The sequence below is a fragment of the Carassius carassius genome, chromosome 13 (assembly GCF_963082965.1).
Source record: "Carassius carassius chromosome 13, fCarCar2.1, whole genome shotgun sequence".
Lineage (NCBI taxonomy): Eukaryota > Metazoa > Chordata > Actinopteri > Cypriniformes > Cyprinidae > Carassius > Carassius carassius.
In genome coordinates, this window is record NC_081767.1 from 20,489,822 (window position 1) to 20,517,067 (window position 27,246).

At 41.4% G+C, this 27,246-nt stretch overlaps 1 protein-coding gene across 2 annotated transcripts in view; it reads left to right on the forward strand.

The window, feature by feature from the left end:
• The window catches only part of LOC132156073 (FERM domain-containing protein 5-like), a 129,498-nt gene that overhangs the window by 85,534 nt on the left and 16,718 nt on the right, over positions 1 to 27,246 (forward strand). For both annotated transcript variants that reach the window (XM_059564910.1, XM_059564909.1), the window contains exons 3-6: positions 5,278 to 5,320; positions 12,656 to 12,734; positions 21,129 to 21,226; positions 22,297 to 22,420. In XM_059564910.1, the coding sequence (XP_059420893.1) occupies positions 5,278 to 5,320; positions 12,656 to 12,734; positions 21,129 to 21,226; positions 22,297 to 22,420 (344 nt within the window). The remainder of the gene's footprint in view (positions 1 to 5,277; positions 5,321 to 12,655; positions 12,735 to 21,128; positions 21,227 to 22,296; positions 22,421 to 27,246) is intronic.

Genomic DNA, 27,246 nt, shown 5'->3' on the forward strand with positions numbered 1-27,246 from the left:
ATGCCCCTACATGTCTACGCCAGTGTGTGGGAAGATTTGCATAACAGCGTCTAAATGTATACGCAAAGAAAGACAGCGTAACTTTTATTTTCGCTGTAGAATTATTGCCTCCGCCGCCATGTCATGGAGACACAGTTTGTTTCATTGTGAAAGCGAAACTACTAATTCGTTTGGCCTTCCAAAAGATGACACAACTAGAAATCAGTGGTTAAGGTTTATTTACAACATTGTTCCAGAACAGTACACAACCTGGTAAGCGGCGTAACATTTCAGTCTTATTTTTACTTTTTTTGTTTTTATTTAAAATGTTGTTTTTCACTTTAATCATTTTTAATTTTTTTTATATATTTCTATTTAGTTTTCAATTGTTTTTATTTTAGTATTAGTTATTGTAGTACTCCATCTTCAACTCGTTTTATATCATGTTCAAAAAACATTATTTTTCAAATACTGTACATTATTGTGGGTCCTCTATGCCTCGCCTCTCTCAAATGCGTCATTTTCTACAAAGTCCCTCCTTCCGACAAGCAGAGCCTGCTCTGATTGACCAGCTGACCCAGTGCATTGTGATTGGCCGAACACCGCAATCACTCGTTGGAAAGTAACACCCCTTTCCATAATCGCGAGCTTCATCTTTCAAAATAAATGTAAAGACAGTTAATAATGTCCTTAGTTTTACCATCAGTTCAAGCCTGAAAGGGGAACAGAGTGGCAAGACAGACACAGTGATTAAGCTCTTATGTGTTTGCAGTACACAAGCCATGGACAAGCCATGGTCTTTCTCACACACACACACACACACACACACACACACACACACACACACACACACACACACACACACACACACACACACACACACACGTGTGACGCGCAAAACTCTGCATTGGACTATTCAATAGCAAATACTTAAACTGAAAACAAAACATACTTACAGTAGCTAATTCAGAAGCACCAGATTGTCAGAATGACCTCCTCTCCTACGTTCACGAAACAGTCGTCCATAAAATGCGTTGCTGTTCTGTTGTAAATAATCTGAAAAATTGCCTAAATGCATCTACTTTCTGAAGGCCAAATAAAGTGCTTTTGCTTTCACCTAGATACACACAGCATCTCCCTGACATGACTGCTTCAACACTAACTGCGGTTACTAAAACCACGTCTTCTTTCTTTGAGTGAACATTTGGGCGGAATTACGCAAATATTTCCACATAGTGTTAGAACGAGCTGTTTTAGGGGGCCGAGTCTTAACTTTGATAAAGAATATCTCTTTGGTTTTGAGACTTTAGTCTTTGCAACTTTGCAGATCTTCTTTATGCACCAAGAGCTTGTAACACTCCAATTGCATCATATTTAAGGGAAAATTTAAATTGCATCACCCCTTTAAATACTTGGAATTTCTGTTTAGCCTAATATTTTTATTTTAGTTTTAGTTGTAGCAATTTTAGTACTTCAAATTATTGTTGTATCAGTTAGTTGCCAAAGGAAACATTTCTAATTTCTACTTTTTTGATTTAAGTTTATGTTTTTCATCTAAAATATGTTTATTTAATCAGTATTTGTATCATCTAATATTTTGTTTCAGCAATTTTTCAATTAAGGGAAATGCTTTTTTATAGCTTCAGTTAACAATAACAACACTATTTCAAATGTTAAAAATGCATTTTATATTAACAAATTATTAAATGTTTGTAAATATGAAATATATATTTAACAATTTTATTTAAAAAATATTGAATTATATACAAATCTAAAGATTCTAGGTTTGCATTCTGTATAGCTCCTGTAAGTACAGTCTATCACTAGAATTAGAGACCTGTGCTGATCTGTGTTCACTGAGAGCGCACAAACTTTATGTACACATACTCTAGATTTTCTTCCAGTCTTTTTGACTGACCCCCTTTGGGAGATTCTCGCATTGAGTGACATAAATAATTATGGGGGCATCTAACTGATGCTAGTCTGCTGTAGGCGACACACTGGGACAACCTTAGCATTGAGTGCCCACAGTTCCCTTTAGTATAATATAGCATATTAGCTGACAGTCCAGAATACAGTAATTTGTTGGGGAAATTTTGCCAAAAAAGCTTTCCAGATCACTATAATTTGAAATCAAATCCAGTCTGATGTTATTTCTGGACATTAACCTACTGGCACTATGACCCAAATATACTTTTCTCAAATCCAATTGCTCAGATTTAAAAATATTTATTTGTATCCTTATTTTGTAAGTTTGCCCACTTACAAAGTAATGAAGGGTCTGTACTTTTTATGGTAGGTATATTTGAACAGAAAGAGACAGAATATCAACCAAAAAATCCAGAAAAAACATATTATATAAAGGTTAGAAATTGATTTTGCATTTCAGTGAGTGAAATAAGCATTTGATCCCCTACCAACCAACAAGAATGCTGGCTCCCACATTGGTTATGTGCCCATGTGGAACACAGATTAGTCCTGTCGCTTTAAGAAGTTACTCCTTGTCAGCTCGTTAGTTGTATAAGACACCTGTCAACACAATCTGTATCTTCCATTCCAACCTCTCCCACCACCACGGGCAAAAGCAAAGAGCTGTCAAAGGATGTCAGAGACAAGATTGTAGATCTGCACAAGACTTGAATGGGCTACAAGACCATCAGTAAGAAGCTTGGTGAGAATAGCCGGTTCCCCTGCTCAAGAAGGCACATGTAAAGGCCCGTTTACAGTTTGCAAAAGAACATCTAAATGATTCAGAGAAGGCTTGGGAGAAAGTGCTGTGGTCAGATGAGACCAAAATTGAGCTCTTTGGCATTAACTCGACCCGCCGTGTTTGGAGGGAGAGAAATGCTGACTATGACCCCAAGAACAACATGCACGGAGGTGGAAACATTATGCTTTGGGGCTGTTTTTCTGCTAAGGGTACAGGATGACTTCACCACATTGAGGGGCAAATGGACGGGGCCATGTACTGTAAAATCTTGGATGAGAACCTCCGTCCCTCAGTCAGAACACTGAAGATATAGATGGGTCTTCCAGCATGGCAATGACCCGAAACATACGGCCAAGGCAACAAAGGAGTGGCGCTAACCAGTCTCCAGACCTCAATTCTATAAAAAAAATCTTTTTTTTTTTAAATGTTTCACGTATACACGACAATGTTTTCAAAACTATTTCCATAGTTGGCGCTGTCACCTTGTTAGTAAACAGTACCTGTAGGGAAAGGATGATTATTTACATACATTTACATTTAGTCATTTAGCAGAAACTTTTATCCAAAGCGACTTACAAATGAGGACAATGGAAGCAATCAAAACAACAAAAGATCAATGATGTACAAGTGCTACAAAAATTCTCAGTTTGCTTAACGCAGTACATGTAGCAAGGGCTTTTAAATAATATAATAAATAAAAAGAAAACAGATAGAATAGAAAAAGCATAGAGCAAGCTAGTGTTAGAGGTCTTTTTTTTGTTGCTTTTGTTAATTGTATAATAAATCTTTTTTTTAAAGAATATAATTAGAATAGAGAGTTCTAGAGTTACAGGGTCAAATAAAGATGGAAGAGATGTGTTTTAAGCCGAGTCTGGAAGATGGCTAAGGACTCAGCTGCTTGCATTGAGTAGGGCAGGTCATTCCACCAGGAGGGAACATTTAATTTAAAAGTCCGTAAAAGTGACTTTGTGCTTCTTTGGGATGGCACAATCAAGCGACGTTCACTTGCAGAACGCAAGCTTCTAAAGTTCACATAAGTCTGAAGTAATGAATTTAGATAAAGGGGTGGAGAACCAGTGGTGATTTTGTAGGCAAACATCAATGCCTTGAATTCTATGCGAGCAGCTATTGGTAGCCAGTGCAAATTGATAAATAATTAAATTATACAATTTAAAATTAATTAATTAAGGTTTGATAGAAATGGCTGGAAGACCTGCCAAGAGAGCATTGCAATAGTCCAGCCTGGACAGAACAAGAGCTTGAACAAGGAGTTGTGCAGCATGTTCCAAAAGAAACGGCCTGATCTTCTTGATGTTGAATAAAGCAAATCTGCAGGATCGGACAGTTTTAGCAATGTGGTCTGAGTAAGTAAGCTGATCATCAATCATAACTCCAAGGTTTCTTGCTGTTTTTGAAGGAGTTATAATTGATGTGCCTAACTTGATGGTGAAATTGGGATGAAACAATGGATTTGATAGAACAACAAGCAGTTCTGTCTTGGTAAGGTTGAGTTGAAGGTGATTGTCCTTCATCCAGCAAGAAATGTCTGTTAGACAAGCTGAGATGCTAACAGCTACCGTTGGATCATCAGGATGGAATGAGAGGTAGAACTGAGTGTCATCAGCATAGCAGTGGTATGAAAAGCCATGTTTCTGAATGACAGAACTTAATGATGCCATGTAGACAGAGAACAGAAGTGGTCCAAGAACTGAGTCCTGAGGCACCCCAGTAGTTAGATGTTGTGACTTGGACACCTCACCTCTCCAAGATACTTTGAAGGACCTATCTGATAGGTAAGACTCAAACCACTGGAGTGCGGATCCTGAGATGCCCTTTGCCAGTAGGGTTGACAGGAGGATCTGGTGGTTAACCGTGTCAAAAGAAGATTATATGATGTACATGATGCGTCTCCGCTGTTGGTTGTAATATTGGTGAAGTAATCCACACTTAGCTGAAGAAGCATTTGCAAACTTGAGCAGCAAAAACAGTACCATATACTCTGTCATTGTTGTGTATGTTTGTTCGCACTTGCCTTTAAAATCGACACACACTACGCATGTCTACATAGCTAACAGGTACTACGCACGTACATAACGTCACAATTTTCAAAGATTCCCATATTGTGTGTTTGCACCAAGTACTAAGTCATGTTTTGATTGGGGATCAACTACTTATTTTAAAATAAACCTACCATAAAAATTACAGACCTTCATTTTTTTGTAAGTGGGTAAATTTACAAAATCAGCAGGGGATCAAATAAACATTTCCCCCATTGAAGCTGCATACAATAGCAGTGATAGAATCTCAGCACTACATTAAAGTTGTGCTAATGTTTCGCACGGGAGAAGAAAGAAATGAGATGAAATGATTAACATATCTACCCTGCCCCCATCTCACACTGATACTGATATAAAATCTCTGTACATCTACCCACACTGACCACCTGCTCCTGTGTAATTATGTGTTAGATGAAATATAGATGTAATATGTGTGTACATTTGCTCTGTCAATATGTGTGTGTGTGTGAGAGAGAGAGAGAGAGAGAGTGAGTGAGTGTGGAATTAAAACTCTCTCCTCTGTTGTTTTAGCACTGGCTGGAGTTTACCAAGTCAATTTCTAAGCAGATGAAATGTAAGTATCATCAGTCAGATCTGATTTATAGTGTGCAAGCTGTCAGAATGGAGAAATTACAAACAACAGCACTATGGTGACCGTAATGAAGCTTGCTAATCGGATTCATTGGTACTAAACATTTACAAATTATATTTTTCATCCTTGAACCTGAGAAGCTAAATTGCATAAGATAAGACTGGCTGTCAGATATGTAGAATGTATAGAGAAAAAAAAAAATGGTAAAAAAATATATAAACGTTTATACATTTAACCCTTATGCGTTGTTGGGGACGTTTTCGTCCACTAGGGGGTAAAGTTGAGTCTTATTTTGGCCACAACTTTCTCTGTGTTTGAGCTAATGGAATGATTTTTGGTGACCCATATTTTGGGAAATTGGAATTTTCAAAAACTCAACGGTACACTCTGGGCAAATTCACTACCCTTTCGTTATGTTCGTGGATGAAAACATCCACTAAATTAAACTGCTGTAAAAATGTATCAGATAAATATTTTTTTTAATTTTTTTTGCATAAATCTATTAATCAACCTCATTTCTTATCAAAACTACAAAAGGTTTAAAAAAAAAAATTCCAAGATTTTAACTCTTTAATTACCAAGTTCATAAATAATGTCACTGATTTGGGAAAAAAAACACACAGAATTACATATTTTCAATTTAAAAAGTGATTGTGGACTGGATATTTTTTTACCTTTTATCACAGTCTTGGGCATGTCAAAGATTAGTAACAATATTGGCTTTGATTCATTGTTAGTTTTTGTGCAGCATTAGATTTTAATTTTTTCTCCCTCATTTGTTGTTGGTGGCTGTTTTTGCCCCATTGACTTCCATTATAATGACATTTTTGATTGCAAAGCCTGTGCAAAAAAAGGCTTAGCTTCTGGCTTGTATATGGAGTTATATGAAGTATAACAGCAAATTATAGTGTTTGTGTGTGTGTGTGTGTGTGTGTGTGTGAGAGAGAGAGAGAGAGAGAGAGAGAGAGAGAGAGAGAGAGAGAGAAAAGAGAGGGTGTGAGAGAGACCTTTGTGCACTTACCTTGATGTATCTGAAAAAATCCAAATATGCACCTAATGCTCTCAGAAATACATAGAGTAAACAATAAAAAAGAAGTGTGTTTATGCACTTGCTGCCTTTTGATGGTGAAAAGTACATATGGTCTATGTGAAATGCTCGTCTTTTCTTGATGGTAAAGCCAGTTTAAAACCTTAAAATCCTGTAAAAAATCTAATTTGCATAAAATTTATGAACATAATGTATTATGAACCAAAATGCAAAACCAACTTCAAATAAGCTGCAGCTCACTGGTGGGGTCAAGCTGCATAATCATTTCTAAAACTTCAGTACAAGTCAAGCCCTTTCTAGTGTTGCTTGCTGCTCTTCTCATCATTAAATGACCAGCACGATGGCATGCAAGTGTTTAAATCCACGTACTTTGCTTTTGTTTAGTCTATACTTATCACCACCATCAAAAGGCAGCAGGTGCGTAAATACACGTAAGGTAAGTGTGCAAAGGTCTCTCTCATACACACTCTCTCTCTCTCTTTCTCACACACACACACACACATACACACACAATATAATATGCTGTTATACTCCATATAGCTTGATATACAAGTCAGAAACTAAGCTTTTTTTGCACAGGCCTATCTAAAGGGTTAATGGTCCCACCTAGTGATCAACTGTAAAAATAATAAATGTTACCTCTTCCCAACAGGGAAAACCATCAACAATCAAGAATCTCACACACACACAAACACTATAATTTGCTGTTATACTCCACATAACTCCATATACAAGCCAGAAACTAAGCCTTTTTTGCACAGGCCTAACTAAAGGGTTAATGGTCCCACCTAGTGATCAAATGTAAAAATAACAAATTTTACCTCTTCCCATAAGGGAAAACCACAAACAATCAAGAATGCATGATTATATGGTGTCATGGCTTTGCAATCAAAATGTCATTATAATGGAAGTCAATTGGGCAAAAACAGCCACCAACAACAAATTAGGGAGAACATTTTTTAAATCTAATGCTGCACAAAAACTAAAAATGCATCAAAGCCAATGTTGCTACTAATCTTTGACATGCCCAAGACTGTTATAAAAAGAAAAAAAAATCCAGCCACAATTACTTTTATATTGAAAATAAGTCATTTTGTGTGTTTTTTTCCCTCCAAATCAGTGACATCATTTATGAAATTGACAATTAAAGAATTAAAATCTTGGTTTTTTTAAAAACATTTGGTAGTTTTGATCAGGACTGAAGTTGATTAACAGATTTATGCAAAAAAAAATTGAGAAAAAATATGAATCTGACACATTTTTACAGCAGTTTAATTGAGTGGATGTTTTCATCCCGAACATAACGAAAGGGTAGTGAATTTTAAAAAATGCACAAGGGTTAACTGTACTTGCTACTTAAAAGTACAAAAAAAAAATGAAAAAAAACAAAATCTTAGCATGTTTAAGAGAAGTCGGACTGCAAGCGCACACTGCAGTGACCAAGCCTCTCTTCAGCAGAAAGAATGTAAAGGCTAAGCTCACCTTTGCTGAGGAGCATGTTGTGTGGAGAGAGGAGAACTGGTTTAAAGTTCACTTTTTAATTTATTTGGGTCTGATGGGAAATATTGTATTCTGTGCCAATCTGGGGAAAGACCAAGTGTGTAAAGAAGTCAGTGAAAGGTGGAGGAGGAAGTTTCGTGGTTTGGAGGATGTTTTGTGCAGCAGGAGTTGGGACTCATATACAGCTACATGACAGAGTTAATACAAATATCAGAAACTCCTTCAGTATCATGCAGTTCCTTCCCTCCAACAATCTCCCAATCAGCCTGCAATTTTCATGCAAGACAATGTCCCCGTCACACTGCAAAACGGGTAAAGCTAAGAACATTGAATTAATGAAATGGCTGGCCCAGAGAACTGATCTAAACAAAGATGAAAAAGTTAGGGCTAAAAAACCCACTACAGTTACTGAACTGTGGAAGAGAGTGGAAGAAAAAAAGAAGTGGTCCAAGATTATACCATTGCAGTGTGAGGAGCTAGTGATGTCCTGCAGCTGCAGATGAGCTGAAGTCATTCAAAGCAGTGACCTCTACACTTCTTACTAGGGCTTCACGATGTGTCGTTTAAGCATCGATATTGCGATGTACGAATCCACGATAGTCACATCGCAGGATGTGCGATGTAGGCTGTTGTAGTTATTCATTAACTGCACGGGCCAGCTGCTCCCCGGCCCTTGACGAATGTGATTCGCGGATTAATTGCACAGCTTAACAATCATAGAGTGAAAGTTTATCATTTACATGTGTTTTTAAGTCCTGTCAGTTTAACAGGGCAGAGAGAGAGAGCGCGAGAGAGAGAGAGAGAGAGAGAGAGACAGAGGAAGAGAGAGCGAGCGAGCCCCGGCCGCACGCTCACCGTCTTCAAACAACACGAGCGCTATCTTGCTCTCTCTCCCTCGCGCATATTAATCAATTGACACGATGGTGTCGATGTTTAAATCATTTAAAATGAGAATGTAAGTGTGCTCATGCCATTTTTGTTTGTAAGAAAAAATTCGATTAGATTTCATATCGCAATATATATCGCAGAAAAATAAAATATCGCAATGTCATTTTTTCCCCAATATCGTGCAGCCCTACTTCTTACTTATTTCTGACAGCTGTAACCCTCCAAAATTTTAGTTGTAATCTTCTTGTGTGCTACAGTGTTTAATGTCCCTTTAATTTTGATCACTGTTTTCTCCACAAAACAAAGTTTTTTTTTAAATGCCATGGTTATTTTGACAAACATGTTAGTAGAACAGTGTTAAACCCGCAGCTAATATTCCTTCAAATTTTGAGCAATTAAGTTCAACAATATTTCAGAAAAAAATTAAGTATTTATAGATTGTTCTCTAATTTTGATTGGGTGTGGAGAGTAAATATTGAAATTAAAGGGTTAGTTCACCCAGATAGCAAATTTATGTAATTAATAACTTACCCTGATATTGTTTCAAACCCGTAAAACCTCCGTTTATCTTTGGAACACAGTTTAAGATATTTTAGATTTAGTCCAAGAGCTCTCAGTCCCTCCATTGAAGCTGTGTGTACGGTATACTGTCCATGTCCAGAAAGGTAAGAAAAACATCATCAAAGTAGTCCATGTGACATCAGAGGATCGGTTAGAATTTTTTGAAGCATCGAAAATACATTTTAGTCCAAAAATAGCAAAAACGACGACTTTATTCAGCATTGTCTTCTCTTCCGTGTCTGTTGTGTGAGAGAGTTCAAAACAAAGCAGCTGGATATCCGGTTCGCGAACGAATCATTCAGTTCACCAAATCGAACTGAATCGTTTTAAACGGTTCGCATCTCAAATACGCATTAATCCACAAATGACTTAAGCTGTTAACTTTTTTTTAATGTGGCTGACACTCTCTCTGAGTTCAAACAAACCAATATCCCGGAGTAATGCATGCACTCAAACAGTACACTGACTGAACTGCTGTGAAGAGAGAACTGAAGATGAACACCGAGTCGAGCCAGATAGCGAACAATAGACTGACTCGTTCACGAGTGAAGAACCGGTTGCATCGGTTTTCGGATCACCAGTAGTTCTTTCGGACAGTTCGATTCAATAAACCGGTTGAAGAAAACGGTTCACCGGTTCTTTTGCGCTCGACATATAATGGCGTCATTTGCGATGATTGCCCTTGATTCAAGCCTTCAGTTTACCTGCGCTCATAACACTAGCACAGCATCAGTTCAGAATCAATCACCAAAAGAATCAGTTCAGTTCAGACGCTCTGTGTGTCGGTCTGCTTCACGCTGAATCACACATGCGCAGTATCATCAGCTCCTCAGTTCACGAATCGGACGCGTCTGACAGAAACGGTTCTTGACTCGTGAATGAGTCAATGTTTTGTTCGTTATCTGGCTCGGCTCGGTGTTCATCCTCAGTTCTCTCTTCACAGCAGTTCAGTCAGTGTACTGTTTGTTTACTCCGGGATATTGGTTTGTTTGAACTCAGAGGGAGTGTCAGCCACATTAAAAAAGTTAACAGCTTAAGTCATTTGTGGATTAATGCGTATTAGAGATGCGAACCGTTTAAAACGATTCAGTTCGATTTGGTGAACTGAATGATTCGTTCGCGAACCGGATATCCAGACTGCTTTGATTTGAACTCTCTCTCACAACAGACATGGAAGAGAAGACAATGCTGAATAAAGTTCCAAAATGAAAAAAAGGACCAAAATGTATTTTCGATGCTTCAAAAAATTCTAACTGACCCTCTGATGTCACATGGACTACTTTGATGATGTTTTTCTTACCTTTCTGGACATGGACAGTATACCGTACACACAGCTTCAATGGAGGGACTGAGAGCTCTCGGACTAAATCTAAAATATCTTAAACTGTGTTCCAAAGATAAACGGAGGTCTTACGGGTTTGAAACAACATGAGGGTAAGTTATTAATTACATAAATTTGCTATCTGGGTGAACTAACCCTTTAAGTGCTATTTTATGAGTTTTTGAGTGAAGGGAAACATTAGTTAATGTTTTAATGTTTATCGTTCAGTTATGTTTGACATTTAGAATAGTTTCTATTATGTTGAAGTTTGTGTTGATACCATTGTGCAGAAGAATAGAGCTTTTGATTAGGTTGTGGATAACAACATGTACCAACACTGTGAGGCATGATGATTTGTTCAGTTAGCAGTAGTTTTGCTAATGCTATTGCAGTAACATGTATTTTCCTCCTTGACCTGTCTAGCCATTCAGTTTATAGTCTATATGGTCTTTTAATTAAAAATAACTCAGTCAAATACAAACAGTCTTTTCATCGAAATCACAGACATTTGAGAATCAGCTAAAAATAAATAAGCACATTTTACTAATAATATTAAATTCATTGTGCAATTAAATAATTTAGGAGATGTTAAATGATTAATTCAGGTAGATTTCATTAAAGAAAAAAAGCCTTAAAGGGGTCATATGATGCAATTTCAGTTTTTCCTTTCTCTTTGGAGTGTTACAAACTTTTGGTGCATGAAGAAGGTCTGTAAAGTTGCAAAGAGTAAAGTCTCAGTCCAAAGAGATATTCTTTATCAAAGTTAAGACTCTGCCATGGCCCCCTAAAACAGCTCGTTCTAACACACCCCACATCTCTACGTCACTATGTGGAAATATTTGCGTAGTGCTGCCCAATTTCGTGAACCTAGGAGAGGAGGTCATTCTGACTTTGCTATGTCAATCTGGCACTTCTGAATCAGCTGCTTTAACTATGTTTTGTTATTAGTTTAAGTATTTGCTATTGCATGTTCAAATGCAGAGTTTTGCGCATGCCGTGTGTGTGTGCATGCGTGTGTGTGTGTGATAGACAGAGAGAGAGAGACAGGGTCACACAGTGGAGTCAGCTGTCTTAACTGTCCATGGCTTCTGTACTGCAAACACATACGAGCTTCATCACTGTGTCTGTCACTCCACTCTGTTCCCCTTTCAGGCTCGAACTGATGAGAAAACTAAGGACATTATTAACTGTCTTTACATTTATTTTGATAGATGAAGCTTGCGATTATGGAAAGGTGTGTTACATTTCCGACGTGTGCTTGGGGTGTTCGACCAATCACAATGCACTGGGTCAGCTGGCCAATCAGAGCAGGCTCTGCTTGTCGGAAGGAGGGACTTTGTAGAAAACAACCCGAGTGAGGCGGGGCATAGAGGACCTACAATAATGTACAATATTTGAAAAATAATGTGTTTTTTAAACATTAAAGCATGTCAACATATTCTGTTACAGCAAATACACAAAATAATGATCTTTAAAAAAGCATCATATGACACCCTGTAAAAACTACAGAAAAATATTACGTCCAATATTGTTACCATAGATAGCATTTTTACAGTGTACAGTGTAAAAAGCCATTTTAATGATAAACATCTCAAAATTGAATTAGATTTGCTTTTAAAAACCATGAATAAAAAGGTCAGTTGGATAAGAAATATGAACTTAATTCTGGATATATTCTCTGAAAATAGGTATATTGCATATTCGCATTTTGCAAAATAGCATAATATGTAATGCAATCTTGCTTCTCAAGTAAATTTGTTTTAAAGGGGTTTAGATTAAGTCATTACACTACACAATGTGTATTATGAATTATATTAAGGCAGCAAGTACTAAATCAGATTAAATTATGTCAGACTTACCCTCATGTCGTTCCAAACCCAGATGACCTCCATTCATCTTCAGAACATAGTTTAACATATTTTAGATTTTTGTGTGAACTATCCCTTTAAATTACTGTTTGAGACAGTGGTTCTCAACCATGTTAATTTTCTCCACACAGCACAACCTCCATTCATCATGTGTCTGCGGGTAAAGTTCTACCCACCAGATCCTGCTGCTCTAAAGGAGGAGATCACCAGGTATGAGCTGCCATAATGAAAGGATTCCGCTTTTTGCATTCAGTACTTAAGTCATGTGATTAAATGGCACCTGATTACAGAGCTGGCACAGTTTCTCGCATAAAAGGATAGGATTCCTTTAAGTGTAGGCCTAAAGCTCTGCTTTGATTAAGCATTACAAACCAAATGGCAACAGATGTTTGGCAGCACCACAAAGCCATTCGACCTTGCTGTGCTGGTGGTGCTTTGAAACATTGTACTTCTCTTTGCCCAATATGGCCAGTTTGCTATAGAGTGCTGCAGGTATTGAAGTATTTTTGTTGGCCAACCAATAAGTTAACATCACACAAATTAACTTGCCCAAAAACCAAAAAGGATTTTTCCATTGGCTTTTGGGATTATTGCTGAAATAAGCTCTGTGACTGTTAGATCATGTCTCAGAAATTTTGGACCCAGCCCCGGACACCAGATCCTGTCAGAAAATATCAGTTTTGTCTGATATCTTAACAACTAGTCAGAATGTACTAAGGGCTTGTTTTCTGATATTTCAGAGTTCAGGCACTGTATTGCTGTTTCTCACTCACTGCTAAGGGACGATGTATGGTCAAGTGACTCCTAACAGATTCCTCTGAATGATACATGATTAGCCTCTAGCTAGCGAAGTCTTGGCTGCCATCACAGTGTCTCTCTCCACCTCTTTCATCCCCTTTCAATCAGTCTGCAATGAGGCCACCCAGAAATTCACATACTCGACCTGAAAAGCGATTCTGTGTACTTCTTGTGAGGGGCCACTTTAATGATAGTGTATGCATATAAGTAACATACATTTAATGCACTGGAGATGTGTAGTTCAGGTGTAGATTGATGTGTGGAGTAGGGGGAGATGTTAGTGTTTACTGTACTGTGAAATGTAATGCTTGTGGGGAACACAAAGTAATAACTTGTTCTGAAATGAGAGGAGAAGCTGGAAAGAGACTTGAAACAAGAGGATAAACAAAGTTCCTCTTCAGGAACTCGAGCTGCGTCGATAACGTTTGGGGAACGGGTCCAGCGTGACGTCTCTGAATAATGTGTATAATCAGTCCAAAGGAAGGGCGAGACGTCATAGGCGGGTAATCAGCCTTGTGTCTTCAGCAAGCGCTCTGTGTGTGTGTGTGTGTGTGTGTGTGTGTGTGTGTCAGTTGCTATCTGTTTGTGAGTCTTATTTAGTGTCATTTGTCCACTGATAAACTCCATTGTCAAAGCTTCAATCAAGAGAAGTTTTGGGCGAGAGCAGGCAGCGTTCAGGCTGTGCGTTTGCCCTGCCAAAAAAAAAAAAAAAAGGTGGGGACACACGCAGCGTGTGTTGTCTGCTTGAGAGTGAAGCGCGCAGTGTCAGCTCTCGAGGGAGTTGACGGCTACGATGCGAGCCGAGGCGGAACGGTGGTTGTGCTCGCGGGATTCGCTTTCGGATCTGCTGGAAGGAATGTAAGACGGGCAAGTCCCTATCTTCTTTCTTAGCCACCAGATCCGGCGCCCGCTCTCGGTGGTCGGAAGCCCGTGTTTGCGGTACTTTCTCCCCGATGAGAGGGCGCGACACGCTGCCTGTCTTTCTCTGAGGAGATTGATGTGGAAAGGCGTCGATGAGCTCGCCAGTTGCACAAGCACAAGTCACACAAGCATATTAATATTAACATAAGCAGCATTAATGAAGAGTGGAGCTCGCGCAGTCAGCTCTCAGGGGGCTGATTGTGCTTTTCTCGCTGTTAAGCGCTCCGCTCTCGCCGGGCACCCTCCGAGGAGTGTGTCCGTGCATGCGATCTTGCGGTCGCGGTTTTGCTGGTGCTGAGGCACGGCGGCGACCGCGATAGCGGGAATCGCACATGATCTGGCGAATGGGTTGGAGACGGCTCGTCCTATCTCCACCCGTGTTCACTAGATCTAGAGCTCGTTCTCGAGGCTTGGAAACCAGCGCAGCGGTTTCTTCGCCCTCTGAGACAGCTCGCTGCAGCATCCATCTTTCTCTGAGGAGATTGATGTTGTTTGTGTGACTGAGTAGCATAAAAAAAAAAAAAAAATATATATATATATATATATATATATATATATATATATATATATATATATATATATATATATATATATATAAATAAAAAAAGACATGAGCGCTGCCGAGGCAACGCGTGTATTACATTGTTTTATTTTTATGTGAGTTTTTTCTACACCAGACTGTGTTGACTAGTCTGGTTGCTGACTACATTTAATTCTAAGGAATAAAATGACATATTCATCTATGTGAAGATAAATAGTGAAGACTATGTGAAGTTAGATGTGCAGGGGCTCTAGGGATGTGATTTCTTGTGTGAGAACACGTGTGTACCGCTCTTCCTCTGAGGAGGTTGAGGCGGTCAGGGGCTGCTGGGCGGAGCAGTCCCAACCGTGTTCCGGCCCCACGTGCCGGGGGTGTCACTTTTGTACTCCGCAGACGCTAGAGTCAAAATGGCGCTCCCAGGCCGAAGGCTTCTAGTGGAAAGCCGTTGTTTTCGCTGGATAGCCTTCATCATAACGTCCTGACGCCTAGACCTAGGACGTTTTGAGGGCCAGCTCCCTCTGTGGAAGAGCGGTGTACACCGCATTACACGGTGCCCGTCTCTCCTCAGTGCCCACAGGAGATCGATCTGCCAACCCTGCCGGTGTTCCAGGGCGCAGCGGTCTCCAGCGAGTGCTTCTCTCAGTTACCGTCCGGAAACGTAGCGGTGCTAAGAGGCTCGCGACATCCTGGTAGGTTTCCAGAGCAGCTAGTTCGGCCGTCTCCTGCCAGTGCGCCGCTTCAGAGCACAGAGCTAATTGCTCTGATGCAACCAGAGATCAGTCTTGAGAGGCTGATTCCCTTAGTAGACTAATTTGCAGCGTGAAAACTACTGCCAAATGTGTCTCAGTGGGTCCTGCACACTGTAGTGAGAGGCCACAGAATCCAGTTCTGGTGGGCCCCAAGCAGGCTCTGGTAATGGAACAGAAGTAGACTCTCTCTGAGGACGGAGACCATCGAGGTGGTCCCTTCTTGGGTTGCAGAGTCCGGGTCCTACAGCCGGTACTTCACTGTTCCGAGGAAGGATGAGGTGTTGTGTCCTTTTCTAGATCTGTGCTTTTGAACCTCTCAGTCAGGTGACTGAAGTTTAGCACGCCTGCACAGGCCAAGTCCGAGGACTGGTGTATCACGATCTATCAAAAGATGCACTTATCTCCATCCTTCTTCATCGGAAGTTCCTGAGGTTTGCTTTTGGGGGCAAAAGCCTACCAATACGGATCTTCCACTGGCCTTGCACTCTCACCCCACACTTTCACGACTCAACCACATTGACGATTGGTTGATATCAGCTCGATCTGAGCAGATGACGGTTCGGCACCGAGGTGTCGTTCTCGCTCACATGAAAGAGCTGGGGTTAAGACTTAACGCCAAGAAAAGTGTGCTTTCTCCAGTTCAGAGAACCACTTATCTGGGCATGGTGTAGGATTCGACCACAATGCAGGCACGTATGTCACCTGCTCAGATCGAGTCGATCCTCACTGCAGTCGCGAGAGTGAGAGAAGGCCGGTCACTCACTGTCAAGCAGTCACGGAGATTGCTGGGTCTGATGGCAGCTGCGTCCAACGTGAATACTATTGGCCTGCTGTACATGAGACCCCTACAGAGGTGGCTCAAGACCAAGGGGTTCTCCCTGAGGGGAAACCCACTTCGCATGCTAAAGGTCACGCGGCGCTCCCTACGTGCCTTGGATATGTGGAGGAAGCCTTGGTTCTTGTCCCAGGGCCCGGTGCTGGGAGCTCCTTGTCGCCGCATGATGCTAGTGACAGACGCGTCCCTCACCGGCTGGGGTGCGGTCATGAGTGGCCACCCTGCCCGTGGTCTGTGGAGTGGTCGCCATCTGACATGGCACTTCAACTGCCTGGAGATGCTGGCCGTGCTTCGTGCACTTCGTTATTTTCTCCCAGAACTAAGAGGTCACCATATGTTGGTGCGCACCGACAGCAATAGCGGTGGTCTCTTACATCAACCACCAAGGAGGTCTGCACTCACGCCATTTATACAACTAGCGTACCAGATCCTTGTGTGGGCCCAGGACGAATTCCTCTCGCTCAGAGCAGTTCACATTCCTGGGCATCTTAATATGGGAGCAGACATCCTGTTGAGGCAGGGGCCGAGGCCCGGGGAATGGCGGCTTCACACTGAGGTGATGAAGCAGAGTTAGAGATGTTGGCCAGACTCGGGTGGATCTGTTTGCGACTCGAGAGACATCGCACTGTCCCCTCTGGCTTCCTCTGACTCATCCAGCTCCACTGGGGCTGGACGACATGGTACAGACATGGCCGAGGCTTCATCTGTACATTTTTCCCCCGATTGCTCTGCTCTCGGGAGTTCTGGGGAGAGTGCGCCGGGACGGAGTCCGGCTGCTGTTAGTAGCCCCGTTCTGGACGGGCTGGGTATGGTTCCTGGGCCTGATTTCTCTTTTTGACGGCACTCTCCATGATTCCCGTCAGGAGAGATCTCCTCTCGCAGGCGGAGGGTGCGCCCCCGCATGGAGCTTAGAGGCTGTAGGTGCTGTCTCTGAGGAGGCACAACTCTTAGCTTCCGGTCTCTGTAAACCCTCTGGTTACATGTTTCCTCCATGGTGCGCTGAGGCTTAGGCCTCCGGCCAGAAGAAGCTTATGCTAAGCGGTGATCAGGATGTTATCCTAAGCCTCGAGTCCTCTGATCTCCCCTCTCCTGGGGGTCAAGACTCACTCCTTCTTAAGTTTGGCCATTGGACGGGTTGTCCCCGAGTTCTGTCAGGCTCGTTCTCTTGCTTTAGCTGTGCTCTTCCACACTAGGCAGAGATTTGAAAGTCTGGCGGCGTGGGCATTCTCATTCCCCAAACGTTCTCGACGCAGCTCGAGTTCCTGAAGAGGAACGTCTAAGGTTACGTATATAACCCTGGTTCCTCGAAGGAACAAGACGCTGCATCGTAGTGCCACACTTCCGGCATCTCTGGCCGGCGCTTGCTTCATCCTTTGAAGCTGATTACCGGCTTCGCCGCTCATGCTTTTATGCTTCCTGGTCTCTGACGTCACCCGCCTATGACGTCTCGCCCTTCCTTTGGACTGATTATACACATTAGTCAGAGACGTCACGCTGGACGCGTTCCCCAAACGTTCTCGACCCAGCGTCTCGTTCCTTCGAGGAACCAGGGTTACATACGTAACCTTCAACCTGTCCTCCAACCAATACGCCCGTATAGGTCGTTTGTCCAAATCCCTGAAATACGACCCATCAGAGCGTATACTACAAGTGCGCCCCTATTGACAAAAGGTCGTTTTCATATTAATGTTTTGTACTCTTTTATTTGCACTCTGATTTGCGTTTCGTGTAGCTCAGTTGGTAGATTATTGCGCTATACATTGATAGGTAATCATGCTATCATGGGTTCGATCCCAGGGAACGGATGTGGACGAAAATGTATACAAATCCCTGAAATACGACCCATCAGAGCGTATACTACAAGTGCGCCCCTATTGACAAAAGGTCGTTTTCATATTAATGTTTTGTACTCTTTTATTTGCACTCTGATTTGCGTTTCGTGTAGCTCAGTTGGTAGATTATTGCGCTATACATTGATAGGTAATCATGCTATCATGGGTTCGATCCCAGGGAACGGATGTGGACGAAAATGTATATGCTCAATAAATCATAATTTAGCATGATTTCTGTGAGGGTTAGGTTTAGGGGTGGGGTTAGGTGTGGTCATTCGAACGAATAAGCCACCTAGTAAAATATGTAGGAAATACTGTGAGATCGGTGTAAAAAGCCCACACATTGCATTTAAATAAACGTGTGTTTTGATTGGTAATGACGTTATACGTCATTTCATGACGACAGACGCAACGCGATACTGTCATTATTTTTACGCCGACTAGAGGGCGCTTAACTTTAAAACATAAATATAGGTCGTAATAAGGTGCTTGCACAAACGACCTATATGGTCGTTTTTTGTTGGAGGACAGGCTCGTAACCTTAGACGTTTCCTGAGTTGAAGCCAGGAAATTTGATGAGAGAGAGGCATGTAGAGAGTGAGCAGAAAGACTAATGAGGGATATGGCTGAGAAATAGAGGGATTATCTGAAAGGAAAAAAACATAATTTGGAGTGAGTGGAAGAATTAGCATAGTCCCTGTAAGAGAAAGAAATGTATCCTCCTTAAGCAAGGGTGTCACAGCTGTTGGGAAATGTGGGAGAAAAAAGTGATTCTGTCTCTCTGCAATTTCTTCTGCCACTCATAATTCCACAGTAAATCCATGCTTAGTTTTTCCGTGTTTGGAAATTCTCAGGTCTTAAAACAAGATTATTGCTCAACACCTTGCACAAATTTGTCATCAGCATTGTAATTTCCATGGCAAACAAGTCACTCATGCCCAAGCTGCATCCTAGCAACATAGCAAAGCAGCACATGCTCCATTAATTCTTCATTGACTAATTATATACTGAAATTCAATTAAATTGTATATATATATATATATATATATATATATATGTGTGTGTGTGTGTGTGTGTGTGTGTGTAATATATTTCTATGATTTAAGGTTTACCCCTTACATTTAAAATAATTACTAGCATAAAAAATGACACTTAAAAATAATATTAGAACAGAAATAATATCGCCCTTTGATTAGATTATTTAATATTAAATATTATTATGTTCCTGTTAGAAATATGTATCCAATTTCTGTGTTGGATTATCGGAAAATAACTTGAATAGAGTGCATATTCCACAGAGCAAAAACAAGCATCTCAGCCCAATACTTTACCATTTAGCTATACCTATATTTGGCTTGTCCTTTTCCAGAACCAAATGACACTGACACGTAGAGTGTGTTTCCATAAATGGCAGGTTACAGATAAAGAAGGAAGCGGATATGTAGGCCAGAAATTGTCTGGTGGCTACAGAAATTGCCATTTAGCTTCTGTCACCAAGAAAGAATGCAGGGAACATAATTGCATTTTTAGCTCCTATGACCTCTTAAGCAAAAGCTATTAGCTCTAGCAGGGCTGGCCTACTTTGAGAAGTTAAAGACAAGCATGTCACTCTTTACTCATGATACAACTGTTGCACTGAAGGTGAGAAGAACCGAGTGCCAGATTGGGACTGGATTGATTAATGAATAGAAAATGTGACATTGGTGGATGAGGAGGCTTTTGAAGTTTTTCATCACATAAAGCAATCAGTATGTAAATATATTTAAAATGTATTTTTTCCATCCCATTAAAATGTAATCTATGAGCTCTAAATGCATAATAATAAAAAGTAGCATCTACTGTATGTTTAAACATTATATTACTGCGAGAGAGATGTTGGGTCGAGGGACAAAGACATTTGGGTGTTGCAGTATATTTTGCTTCTGCAATATTTTTGACTAGTCTCTCTTTTCCCCAACTTGACAGCTTTTGACACAGCAGTCTGCGTGTAGGCATAGCAATGATAGGAAAAACCATGCACCTGAATGTTGGGTCCCAGTGATGTAGTGTATATAGAGAAGAGCGGGGTTTCCAAGAACTGATCCCTGAGGAACCCCAGTGTACAGTTGATGTGTTTTGGATACCTCTCCTCCCCAAGCCACCCTGATGGACCTACCTGTGAGGTAAAACTCAAACCAGTGGAGTGCAGTTGCAGTGATATCCAGCGATGAGAGGGTGGACAGGAGAATTTGATGATTAACAGTGTCAAATGCAGCAGATAGATCTAGGAGAATAAGAACTGAAGATTTGGACTCTGTAGCGATTCAATGACTGACAGCAAGGTTTTTAGTAGAATGGTCACTTTTAAATCCAGGTTATTGTCCAGCTGGTTGTTTTGTGAGAGGATGGAAGACACTTGGTTGAAAACAATGCGTTCAAGGGATTTTGCTATGAAAGGAGAGTATTGATAGTTTTGAAGAGTTTGCATGCGTGTAAAGCATTGTTGATCTTGTTATGGAAGAAGGTCGTTTTGGCAACTTGGGCTTTGGTGGAAAATAAAGATAGCAATGACTGATACCTGCTGAGATCAGCTGAATCTTTTGATAAGCACCATTTTCTCTCTTGCCACCCTGAGTTTAGTCTGATGCTTACGGGGGGACATCAGTTAAGCAGGGGTTTGAGGGAGTAGCGTGTGCTGGTCTGGAGGAAATAGAATTTATATTGTCTAGGCAGCTGGCTAGGGTAGAAAAAGGCATATCTGTTCCACAATTCACATCTCATGATGCGAAGTGTGCAGGGGTGGGAAGAGAGGATGATACGACAGAGGAACGTTGAGAAGTTTAACATTTTATTTACATAGTCAAACAAAAATGTGAAGGATAATGGAATACATGAAGTATTTTCTCACTCTGTTTGTCTTCACGTGCTTACTCCATATCCTGGTTGCAGGTATCTCGTCTTCCTGCAGATCAAAAGAGATCTGTACCACGGTCGTCTCCTCTGTAAAACATCGGATGCGGCCATGTTGGCAGCTTACATCTTGCAAGGTAAAGTAGAGATAGAAATAAATACCTAATACAAAAACTGCGTGATGACTACCATTCAGAAGTGTGTGGTCAGTAAGTAGAAATATATCATAGTTTCCGCAGAAATATTAAGAAACCCAACTGATTTGAACATTGATAATACTAAGAAATGGTTGTAGAGCAACAAATCAGCATATTAGAATCATTTCCTAAGGATCATGTGACACTAAAGACTGGAGTTAAGACAGGTGAATATTCAGTTTTGTTAGCACAGGAATAAATTAAATAAATTACATTTTTAAAACAAATGGATTTAGAAAATAATTATTTAAAATTGTATTAGTAGTTTTATTGTATTTTACAATATTACTGTTTTGACTGTGTCTTTGATCAAATAAATAAAACTTTGGAGAGCATACTGCCCCCAGACTTTAGAATGGTGGTGTATGCTGTACATGTACGTACTTCTAAGCCCCCAAAATTATAATTTAATCTAAATTATTGCATAATTTAAAAATATTATTTATTTTATAATATACATTTTTGGAATATTTAAAAAATATATATATTTAGTTTGCATACCCTTTTCCTTGAAGTTCCAACATTATTTTGAAACCTAGAATAAATAAATGAATGAACTCACAGAGATGTCTGGTCTACAGAGATGTTTGAGATTCAGTCACATGAGAAGGGAAAATAGTGTCTCTGAGAGTGGGACGCACAGTAATTTTCTTTGGCAATTTGATCAGGGGAATGCTTTGGACAACACTTTTGATTAAAAGATGCAATGTTCCATTACCACAGAGCAATGGTCAGGACTCAGGGATGCTTATGAGTTTCAAGTGCAGAAGCAAACGGCATATTAAAAATGCCACAAAACCCCACATCATGCCTGCAAAAAGAACAGATGACTTCCAACACTTCGATTAACAGAGGATGTTCTTTAAGACAACACATTAACATGTCCAAAAATGCATCTGAGTGATGTGGTTGAATGATGAAAGATTGATTTATGTGTTGGCTCTACTGCTGAGGTTGGACTCTATGAATGGTGGCATGATGAAAGATTGATTTATATGACTACTTTGCAGCTGAGATTGGAGACTATGACCCAGGAAAGCATCCAGAGGGCTATAGCTCAAAGTTCCAGTTCTTCCCCAAGCACTCAGAGAAGCTGGAAAGAAGGATTGCAGAGATTCACAAGACAGAGTTAATGTAAGTGTAACCTTTCCCCTCCTTTTTTATTGCGAATGGCTCAGGAATTATGGAAAAGTCTCTTAAGAATTCCCTTCTGTCTGCTGGTTGTACATTTCTGAGCTTCATTGTTGTGAGTGATGAGGGTTGGTGACAGATTTTCTTAGTGTACATTACATTATTTAATTGAACATTTTCTTATCTTTTTTCTGATATTTAAAGTTATGTGTGACAAAATCAGTAACATTTTACAACAATGAACTACAAAGAAACATTTTTTTTTCTAGGTTAGTGTGATTTTCAGTATTTTTAATCTAAGTTTATTGTCATTTAAAAGCTTACTATTTATTAATCATTCAGATTAATATTAATTTATACATCTGGAAATGTTGAAAATGTATTAATATACACTACCATTCAAAGGTCTGGGGTCTGTAAGATTTTTCTGTAACATTTCTCATGCTTAACAAAGGCTGCATTTATTTGATAAAAATACAATAAAACAGTAATATTACAGTATATAAAAGTAGTATTACAGTTTAAAACAACTTTTCTATTTAATTCTATAATTTATTTTTATTGTTGACAAAGCTGAATTTTCAGCATTATTATTCCAGTCTTCAGTGTCACATGATCCATCAGAAATCATTTAAATATTTACAACTCAAGAAATATTGATTATATTGATATTATTATCAGGGTTAGAAATAGTCATGATATTTGAACCATGACATTTTTCCAGCACACTTTTATGAATATAAAGTTCAAAAGAGCAGTATTTATTTTGAAAACCTTTTGATTTTTTTAAGTCTTTAAATCATTATACAGTATGCAGTGCTTTACTGTCAATTTTGATACATTTAATGCATACTTTCTGAATAAAATTAATTTATTGTAAAAAAAATTTACTGACCCCAAACTTTTGAGCTATATTATGTGTAAAAATTAAATTAACCTTGATGAATAAACACTTTTAAATGATTGTTAGTTGTTAGTTCATTGTAGCTAACTAATATATACAAACTAAACCTTATTGTTAAGTTTTACCACAAAGTCAGATTTTTTTAGTTAATAATGCACCGTATTTTGTTTTTTAAATGCCTTTATTAATTTATGTACTGCACAAACCAGTTAACTAAACATTAAGACATATTTAGTTGACCTTGTGCACTGACTACTTTGAGGTGGACAAACAAACACTAGTCTAATTCATGGCAGCTTTCTTTGGCCAAGGCCCGCACATGAGGCCATTTTACCAACACGTCAAACAACCAATCACAGTTAGTTTCATTCAGCAGCACGGTTTGGGGCGTGCGAATGTTGCTACTAATAACAGACGTAACAGTGTGTTAAACTCTTGGACGTATTTTAAAGATTCTATGTCGCAAACTTTAAATATTTCACATACTTTTGAAAACCCAGCGTTTAGGTGATCCTGATAAGCGCAAGTCTTCACAGTTGTAAATACTATGGCTTTTTTCTTTTGGGGAAGGGTTTGGTGGCACATCATCTTTGTTTCCAGGCAGAACGTTAAAATACGTGACACACATCTCCCGGAAATTCTGAAGAATTCAACCAATCCGATGACGACTTTGACACTTCTGAAGTGTTTCCACTTTTGTTTCCCATATGCATCAGACGTTTGGCCAACGGTCTGTGGACATGACATCTGAGGCTGAGACTAAACAAACACATGCATTCACACACTAACTCACACAGTGTGTTTTCAGTAGCCGCGTTTCCACTGTCGAGCTTAAAGCGGGTATGCTAGTGCGTGCCAGGGCCAGTCGCATTTCTACTGTCACTTCCGGGGCTTGATCGTGCCTCATCGGGGCTTCCTCGGGCCAACGGCCAGGGTTTTTTGGCCCGATGAAAACCTTGGGCCAAAGCGTGCCAGCCGGGGCTAGAGGAGTGGTTATGAACAAAGGCAGAGATTCTACGTGTCTGGAGAGCGTCAGCGTGGATCATTTCAGAAAGCTAACAGCTATAACACCAGCATTAAAGACTTTTTAAAATAAGTTAAGCTCAAAACTCAATTTTCAGTCATCAGCGAATGTTTGAAATAACTTGATCCGATGTCTGTCATAAGTCTCGTCTCGAGAGTTTAGCTCCGCGTAGCCTGTCATAAAAATATAATAATGTTTTTTGTTCGGGTGCTTTTATAAAAATATGGAGCAGATCATTTCAGAAAGCTATAACACCAGCATTAAAAAGTACAATTAAAAACTTTTTTAAATAAGTTGAGCTCAAAACTCACTTTCAGTCAACAGCGAGTGTTTGAAATATCTTGATCCGATGTGGATTATAATCACTAAACAAGGCGGAAATATTTATAAACTATGCAAAAGACTGTGCACGCTGGGCATTAACATTACCATAGTAAACATGGTAAATATGACCACTTGAAGAAATCAAACATCAGCTTCTTATTCTCTATCAAAATCGTGTATTTATTTAGTAACTTATATTATCTGTCATAAGTCTCATCTCGAGAGTTTAGCTCCACGTAGCCTATCATAAATATATAATAATGGTTTTTGTTCAGGAGCTTTTATAAAAATAGAGATATTATCATTCATTCTAAATCTGACTTATAGGTGTCACACACCTGGACTCATTTTGTGTGTTTTTTGCCCCTGTGACCCAGTTTCTGTCTCTATGTGGTTTGATTAGTTCCCAGGTGTGTCTAGTCATTTCCGCATGTGTTCCATGTCCATGTTAATTAAGTCATGCCATCCACCTGTGTTTTCCCAATTATCCCTTGTACAAAAGCCTTGTCCTTTCAGTTCTGTTTTGTCGGGTCTACTCGTCTACTTGTTACTTGTCATCTTGTCTACTTGTCCACTTGTTACCGGTTACTTGCCACTTGCCACTTGCCACCTGTTATTTGCTACTTACCTTGCCTATGTTTGATTTAATAAATCCTTGTTTCGTTTATCCCTCGGCTCCGTGTTCCTTCCAGCAGCGTAAGCCGTGACAGAAGACCCGACCTAAAAAGTTAAAAAAACTGCGTGTTTTCCCTCCGTTTTGTTTTCCGTTTTTTCACAGTCTTTTTCTTTCGGTAGTGTGTCATGGATCCCCTCTATCGCCCCGAATACCTCCTCCTCCTGCTGGAGCAGGAGGGACTTTCTCTCGAGGACCATACTAGACGGTTTCTCTTGATAGCTAATGCCACCAGCTACCCGGACCACGCGCTGCCGCCCGAAGATGGTCCTCGGGAGGATTTCGCCGCATTCATAGAGTGGAATCTGGTGAGAAATGGGTCACCTCTCACGGTCGGCCCAATGGAGGATCTCGCCAGGTCCATTCTGGACCCAGAGCCCAGCCTACAATCTCCCCACGGTAGGAGGCATAAGCCCGAGCCCACCGATGACGGAGAGCCAGAGAGCAACCCGTCAGACCAGGTGCGAGAGCCGGCGACACTGCCCACCACGAGGGAGCAAAATGTGGAGCGCCAAATGGGTCAAAATGAGGGGGTTTCCAATTCACCTATGCCAGATCCTCTGTTAAGCCCAGGAAGGGCTCCTGATCTTCCGTTAAGCCCAGGACGGGCTCCTGATCCTCCTGTAAGCCCAGGACGGGCTCCTGATCCTCTGTTAAGCCCAGGAAGGGCTCCTGATCTTCCGTTAAGCCCAGGACGGGCTTCTGATCCTCCTGTAAGCCCAGGACGGGCTCCTGATCCTCTGTTAAGCCCAGGAAGGGCTCCTGATCTTCCGTTAAGCCCAGGACGGGCTCCTGATCCTCCTGTAAGCCCAGGACGGGTCCTGATCCTCTGTTAAGCCCAGGAAGGGCTCCTGAACCCCCGTTAAGCCCAGAACGGGCTCCTGAACCCCCGTTAAGCCCAGGACGGGCTCCTGATCCTCCGTTAAGCCCAGGACGGGCTCCTGATCCTCCGTTAACCCCAGGAAGGGCTCCAGCCCCAGAGCTTACTCCAATGCCTGCTCCTCCAAAATTCCCACCCTCCCACCCACTCCTGCCTCCTCCTCCGCTGTCGTCTGGCTGCCCCTCTGCTCGCCCTCAGCCTACCATCATTGTGGTGCGAGCTCAGCGGGACCGCCATCCTCCAGCGACGCCTTGGTCGGCGTCTCCCTCACCTCCGCCTCCAGCCTCTGAGGCCTGGACTCCGCCTCGGCCCGTTGACCCGTCGGCTCCACCATGGCTCCTAGCTCCTTCCTCTCCGCCGTGGCCCGGCAGTCCGCAGGCTCTGCCTGGCTCCCTCGTCCCTCCGGCTCCGCCTTGGTCTGGCGTCGTCCATCCTATGCCTCGGGACTCCACTCCTCCGGCTTCGCCTCATCCCTCCGTCCCTCCGGCTCCGTCAGGCTCCTTCATCCCCTCGGCTACACCTCAGTCCTCGGTCACTCTGGCCTCACCGCGGCCTTCCGGATCCACATCGCCGCGTCAGTCACCAGAGCCATCAGTTCCGCCTAGGACCTCCGGCTCCTCCCCGTCACCCTGGCTCTTCGGCTCTCCGTCTCCGCCTCGGGCTCCTCCTCCACTTGCTCCGTTGCCGTGGGTCGAGTCCCTGGAGTCGGTGACCATTCCTCCTCCATGGCTCCTTCCTCCGTCGGCCCCACCTTGGGCCGTTATGGCTGTGGCCTGGGTCCTGCTGGGTGCCTCCTGCTTCAGATCCTTCCTGTCTCCTCCCTGGCTCCTCCCTCCGTCATCTCCTCCCTGGCTCCTTCCTCTGTGGTCCCTGTCTGCTGGCCCCCTCCTGGGAGGCTGTCCTCCACCGGAACCTCCTCCCAAGTTCCCACCCACGCCTCCCTTTGTTGTTTCTACGGTGCGAGGACGCACCTACCAAGAGGGGGGAGTACTGTCACACACCTGGACTCATTTTGTGTGTTTTT